This window comes from Oratosquilla oratoria, chromosome 2 (assembly GCF_046742065.1).
Source record: "Oratosquilla oratoria isolate Oo_2021 chromosome 2, ASM4674206v1, whole genome shotgun sequence".
Classification (NCBI taxonomy): domain Eukaryota; kingdom Metazoa; phylum Arthropoda; class Malacostraca; order Stomatopoda; family Squillidae; genus Oratosquilla; species Oratosquilla oratoria.
The window spans coordinates 63,594,745-63,601,993 of record NC_134778.1 but is presented as its reverse complement, the minus strand read 5'-3'; the positions used below and the strand labels follow the sequence as shown (position 1 = coordinate 63,601,993).

General features: G+C 40.1%; 1 protein-coding gene across 2 annotated transcripts; it reads left to right on the top strand.

Moving 5' to 3' along the window:
• Positions 1-2,319: 2,319 nt before the first annotated feature.
• Positions 2,320-5,808, top strand: LOC143039518 (transmembrane protein 223-like). 2 transcript variants are annotated; one of them, XM_076209680.1, is made up of 3 exons: positions 2,320-2,993; positions 4,421-4,563; positions 5,576-5,808. In XM_076209680.1, the coding sequence occupies exons 1-3, from the start codon at positions 2,552-2,554 to the stop codon at positions 5,732-5,734; spliced, it is 744 nt and encodes a 247-aa protein (XP_076065795.1). In that variant the 5' UTR covers positions 2,320-2,551; the 3' UTR covers positions 5,735-5,808. The 2 variants fall into 2 exon arrangements, with proteins under 2 accessions (XP_076065795.1, XP_076065803.1); XM_076209688.1 differs by lacking the exon at positions 2,320-2,993 and adding an exon at positions 3,407-3,553.
• The last annotated feature ends 1,441 nt before the right edge of the window (positions 5,809-7,249 follow it).

The window sequence follows — 7,249 nt, the reverse complement described above, 5'->3', positions numbered from 1 at the left end:
TATGGGCACTGTGTGGATGTGAATTTCCTGGACTGTGGGAAAGCATTCGACAGAGTTCCCCATGAGAGATTACTAGTTAGGCTGGGGCCTTAGGAGTGGAAGGGAATGTTCTGAATTGGATTGGGAGCTTTCTTGCAGACAGGTGTCACAGGGTATGCATTGGGGAGGAATTCTCAGACTGGCTGCCAGTGCTAAGCGGAGTGCTACATGGTTCAGTCCTGGGACCGGTCCTTTTCCTGGTGTACATAAACGATTTAGTTAATAACCCTGAGTCGACAGCTAGTTTGTTTGCGGATGGCGCAAATATTTACAGAATCCTAGAAAAGTGGAGCAGTAAGTGGCTGCTGACGTTTAACACAAATAAATGCAAGATCATGCACATAGGCCGCATCAACCAGCAGACTATCAGCTGAATGGGAATAGACTAGACAAGTCAACCCAAGAAAAGAACCTTGGCATAATTGTTTCCAATGATCTCAACTCCTCAGCCCATGTAGCAGCGATAACAGCCAAGGCAAACAGTAGACTGGGCATTATCAAGAGGAATTTTAGTGTGCTCACCAAGGACATCGTGTTGCCCCTTTACTTATCTCTGGTCCGGCCCATTGTGGGCTACGGAGCCCGGTCATGGCCCCCTTACTTGGCACGAGACATCCAGACCCTAGAGAGAGTACAGAGGAGGGCAACAAAACTGGTACCGGAGATTGCACAATTGCCGCATGAGTCACGCTTCCGCTCTCTTGGAATACAGTCACTGGAGGAGAGAAGATTGAGAGGGATACGAGAGCGACCTTCAAGATCTTTACAAAGGCGGAGCATGCCGACAGGAGACCTTTTGATCCATATCTAGGTCGGATCTTACAAGGCTATGAGGATATCCCACACACATAAGAATAAAGGAGACTGCAAGAGACCATAAGGCCTACACTAGGCAGCTCCGTATCCATCACCACCTGTCGTCCCCATTCATAAAGTTGTCTAATCGTTTCTTAATACAACTGATAGTTTCAGCGCTTACTACATGGTTACTAAGTTTATTCCATTCGTCGACCACCCTATTAGTAAACCAATTCTTGCCTATTTCCATCTTAAATCTAAATTTGTCCAGTTTATACCCATTACTGCGAGTCCTGCCCTGTTGTTTTATTATGATGACCTTGTTTGCATCACCCTTGTTATAGCCTTCGATCTACTTGAACACTTCTATTAGATCTCCCCGCACTCTGCGTCTTTCCAGAGAGTGCAAGTTTAGGTGCCTAAGCCTCTCTTCGTAAGGCAAATTTACGAGTCCATATATCATTTTGGTCATTCTTCTCTGTACTGATTCTAGTGAATTGATGTCCATTCAGTAGGACGGAGACCAAAACTGTACCGCATAGTCAAGGATGGGTCTAACTATCGCTAGATAGAGTTTAATAATTACCTCTGCACTTCTATTCGTTACCGTCCTAGCAATGAAACCTAATGCTCTGTTTGCTTTATTTCTGGCGCTAATGCACTACTTCCTGGTTTTAAGGTCCAGACTCACCAGAACTCCCAAGTCCCTCTCGCACTCAGTTGAACATAACCATCTCAGGAGCTACTCCAAGGAGCTGAGCAAACCTGACCATTGGTGCACCACTTTGAAGGGGAACTGGTTTGCCCTTAGGGTTATCGACTCTTAAAATACACACCCAGAGAGTGTATTAACTGCTCCAGGCTTAATGACCCCCTTGTGGGTCGATAGCCTTAAGATAAAAAAAAAAAAAAAAAAAAAAAAAAACTTCCATCAATAGCCACATTCAAGGCTAGATACGATAGGCACATCAATCTGGGTATAGATGGCTGACATGTTATAGAGGTGGGGATCACCACAAGGAGTTAACTTCTTACTTCCCCACTATCTTTTCATAACGTCATTCATAGCGTCGTATTTCCTGTTACGTGATTGCTTGCGATGGAAACCTGTCAGAACACTTCCCTCAATATTGCAATAAACGTCCATGGTTCGTTGCAATATTTTCATGACAAAACAGCTCACATTTGTGATACAAGTAACATTTTTCATTTCATCAATACAAAATATAACCCAAAACGTATACAGCCTACAACTGAGTACAACCCGGTATAATTAGGTCATCAGTGGTCATTAGTAGTACCGGATAATCTTCCATATTTGAAGAGTGCGCCGCTACTAGCTTCACTTAACTTTTTTTATTTCAATATATACTTAATGGTCATCTAAATAATAAATTATTATATAATAAAAATAAAACAAATTTCAGCTGATCTACATCTAAAAGACAAATGAATCAGACACACTGTGATGGTATTTTTATGGGTTAACATTACGTGAACTTCAAAACGTAAACAATGCTGGTTACCGGATCCGCTCCGGGTCGACGGTGATATTAATCAGTCCAAGGGACTTTGCAGTGGCTATGATTATGGTAGTTTGATATTCAAGGAATAATGTTTTTTCTTAACATGGTAGCGTATTGGTAAAAAACGAGGAAAAGTGTGCCATCATTTCTTCCTACTTGAGGGATCTAACGACCCCAAAGCAGTGGTCATGTCTTATCCTACCCTTTTACGTAGCAGCACGACTGTGCAATTATGGTGCAACTCAAGACTTTCGGCCAATCAGTTACTTAATAGGCTGTTTACAAGAACAGGTAGCCGAAGTTGCATAAACCAGTGGATTAGAAGAGAACTCCACACAAACAACACCTCAGGCTCAGCCCAGAAAAACAGACTAGTATTCGACAGTCGAATAGACCTTTCAAAGGATGTTGTTCTTTTCAAGTACGAAAACCCAAGATATTTCAAAATGCTCAACTTCTTCGCCATTTCTCAGTTTTTCTTCTGGTTTTACCTAAGTCACTTCTCGTTTACAACCCTGCGCAATGTGCCAGCGCTGCCCAACAATGAAGAAAACAAAGATGTTCCATGGTGGAGGAAAATTAACTTTGGGCAGTACAGAAATGGCATTTCTGTTGGATGTTTCATGATAGGTATGTGCATAGACAGTGCTTGTCCAAACTGGAGCTAAAAAATTATCCCCTACCTGAAATACTATATTATTATAATCATATACTTAATCATTTCCTTACAGGAAGGATTACTGTAGCGGTCTCAAGATAAAACTGGAGCTGATACTCGAGTTCATCAGTCCTAAGATCTCTCTTTTCAGCTTTAGCTACATTTCCTTGACCTTTTCACACAACGAAAGCTGATAATGGGGAACTCTTCCCCCCCTTTCCTGCTCACTACTGCTGTAACCAAGCAATATAGTAACAGTTGTACGTTAAATACAACATAGAAACAGTTTATTCTTTTAAAAGTGCACACCAATGCAATATGGTAGTAGAAAAATATTAATTTTGTAAACTATAATACGTCTACATAATATACATTTTTCTTGGTGGAAATCAATTACAGAAAAAGTTGCTACAAGCAATACACTAACAAACAGAGCCCTGGCAACTACTTGAGACAACATCTTTATTTTGATAGAGGACAACAACAACCCTGATGACGTCTAGAATTATAGGCACCGCATTACTAAATGCAGGTTAGGTTAGAATAGACGAATTATCATACTTTAATTTCTTTGACCTGCATCTGTCAAAACAAAGTTGACATCTTCAGCAGTCACCACAACTGTTCATTAGTTTATTGCTTTTTTCTGTTATTGATTTCTGCTAAGGAAGACATATATTATATTGATGTATTATGATTTACAAAACTGATGTTCAGTTTTTAAATACTATGTCACATAGGTATGCACTTCTAAAAATTTACCCAGTTCAATTGTTCTTCCCATACCAACTACCATGTGACTATGAGTTTTCAGTCACTGATACTTATGGCATCAACTATTATTATTATATTATTATGATTATTTTTATTATTACTATCATCACCAACATTCAATATTTTATTTTTACTCACTGAGCTAATTCTGGCTAGATTAGATTTAACTGTCAAATTTACCCATACCTGGTGGTGGTGTTTTTCTTGTTCTGGCTACCAGCAGGATATTTTATTCATCTCTGAAGCACCTCATCAGCAGTGGAAAGGTTATAGCATCTGTTAACCCCTTCAAACTATATTGCATTTTTCCTTTTGTTCTGGCTGACACCAAGCTATTTTATTTATCTTTAGTACATACATATACCAACAAATTTTCCCCCTTACAAGGGAGGTAGCCAACAAACAAAGGCATAAAAACCACTCCCACCCATTTCATCCCTATCACACTCCACTCCCCTCCACCCTCTTATCTTGGCACCTCCTGGATGACGGGCCACCCCGCATCCTGTCCACTGCCCTGGGTCAGAAGCAGTGTCGCAAGACACAGCAACACTGCTTCTGACCCATTAACCCCTTTATTGTGAAGAAGTCATGCTTCATGTTAAATGTATTTGTTTACCTTCAGGTTGGGGGATCCTGGCCTTTTCAGGGATGTACACGTTGCGCTCCCTCCGGTACCTCATCCTAAAGAAAGATGGCAACCATCTTACTTTTGTCACATATTCCCCTGCAAGGCGTTTTCGCTCATTCACAGTACCACTGGAGAAGGTTTGTGATCTGTGGAGAATTACATAGAACTTCATTATTAGAGGTTTTATAGTTCTTAAGTATACATAGTAGTTCAGTATTTGTGAATTTCATTTCACCCACTCACACAACAATTTGTATATTTTTTCCATCTATATCACAACTCCAAAAACTATTCATAGTAATTTTTTTTCACAAATTAAAGGATGATGAAAAAAAAATAATTCCCACAATCTTTCTGCTACTGGCCACTAAACCAGTGTCATGGCAATTTGTATATTTTTCATCTATTTTATGACAACTCCAACAACTTTTCTAAGTTATGTTTTTCCCACAAGTTAATATTAAGGGATGAAAAAATAATTCCCACAACCTTCCTGCTACCTACCATCAAAGTGATATCATGGTTGTCCACTGTTCAAAATGAACTGTACCTGGTCATGTGGATTAGGTAGGCTAGTGGTTGTTGTTGTCGTTCCCTAGACTGTCTGTCCGAGCAGTCCCGAGGCTAGTGGTAGGTGAGGCAAGTGGTAGGTTAGGCAAGTGGTAGGTTAGGCAAGTGGTAGGTTAGGTTAGTGGTAGGTTAGGTTAGAATAGGGAAAAAAATAGTGAGTAATACTCAACAGTGGCAGGTGGCAGGAAAGTTGCATGCGTTTTTTTTCCAGCCTCCATTATTATTAATTTCTGGAAGAAAACATTACTAAGAAAAGTTAATGGAGTTGTAGTATTGATGGAAAAAATATATTAATTGCTATGTGAGCAGGTGAGATGAAACTTCACAAATTCCAGTAGTTCTTCAACTCAAGGGCAAGAGAGTTAAGATTTTCCAGTCAAATAAAGCAATGCAGTATTTGATTAGTGCAAATGAATTTTTGCAATAAAGTGACAACAGTAACATTAGTAAATGGAATACAGGTGGCCTAGTTTTGTTGACAGTACAGTGAAGATGCTTTCATACACGTTTCTTAACAAGCACAAGTCTTGAACTTTTTACAGTTTCCTACAGTACATTATGGCTTTTTACTTATTCCAGGTATCTGCCAAACAGAGTCGTCAAAGTGCGGGTGTTCTCCTGCCCCTGAAGGTGCGTGGCCACTTCATGAACTACCTCTTGGACATGAGGGGAGAGTTCACCAATGCCAGACTTTTTGACTACTCTGCAGGGCTTAAAAGGTCATGGGCAAAGTCATAGTAAAAATAAAACCTTTAATGTAAATACTCTATTTGATGTAAAGGATCAGAACAAAATAAAATATTTTAGGATCAGTCTGAGATTTTATTACTAATACCATTTATCTAAAGTTGGTGTGTTATAGGGAGTAGAAAGAAAGAGCAGTCAAACTTTAAGGCAAGTGGGGGTATATCAGTGGGTATGTTATGGTTGTCTGGTGTAAGTACTGTCACTGTTGATTTTTGTGATGAAGCTTTTATTCTGTTTTGATCCATTGTTCCAGTTTCTTCACTTAGGTTTAGGTGTTCTTTGCTGCTGTTTTGTATTTACTGTGCAGGGTTATTATTGTCACGGCATCTGCATAAGAGAATATTGGAGATTAGTTTTAATTATGGAACTGGAAGATCATGCATGAAGAAACTGAACAGTAATGGTAAAGTATTGCACCTTGAGGGACTCCATCTTATAGGCTTTTGTACCTGAGATTTGGTTATTTTGCATTACTCTGCATTGTCTTCCTGCTATTGGTTAACTATTTCTTGTTATTACGAGTCCATCAATGATCTTTTTTGACAGTATGTGTCTAAGGAAAAGGGGAATGTCTGTTTAGGAAGGATGAGAGAGGACAGAAGATGGTTGAATGGATAATGGTTGTATATGGATGATGATGTGATGCATGAGGTGGAATGGGTGGGGGGATGGGGGGTGAGGTAGTATGTGTGAGCAAAATTTGATGCAGCCAGAAGAGATTTCTCCCCGTCTTCTCCTTTTCTGCATGAGGGGACGGAGAGGGGGGATCGCCGATTTAATGAAGTGGCCTTGCTGTGGATGTGCTGTGTCTTGTGACACTGCCTCTGACCCAGGGGAGTGGACAAGATGCAGGGATGACCTGTCATCTAGGAGGTGCCAAGATAAGAGGGAGGGTGGAGGAGAGTGGAGTGTATTAGGGATGGAATGGGTGGGAATGGTTTTTATGCCGTTTTGTTTTTCCCCCTTGTAAGGGGGAAAAAGCCTTTGGTATATGTGTGTGTCCAGGGACCTTTTCAAAAGCTTTGTTTGTATCCATAGCAACCATAATGGTTCTTTCTGGTGTGGCTCTTTATTGAATCCTTCCATTTCTAGTGTGACATTTATGAGCAGTGCTGAGAGTGACTCTCCTTGAATCGAAGTTGGTTGGGGAAGATGGGTATCCTTAATTTGATACTTCCTGTCATCAGCCTTTCCATTAGTTTGGATATTACCACCTCCAAACACCAGCATAGTACCCTTAGGTTTACCTTCCTCCCCACCCCATCCATATACATCCTGAACAACCAAGGTGACATTATACTATAATCCTCTGAATTTCCTAATACTTTACTTCATGCTCGTGGCTGCCATTTCATAAAAATTATGAAGGTTAATGAAAGTCCTCTGTAACAACAAATAACCTCATGATTAAAGTCAGTGTGCAAACATAATCACACTAATTTTCTGCAATATTTCAATGCTTTGGCAAATTTCATAACCAATGTCGAGGCATTTCAATACAAAATC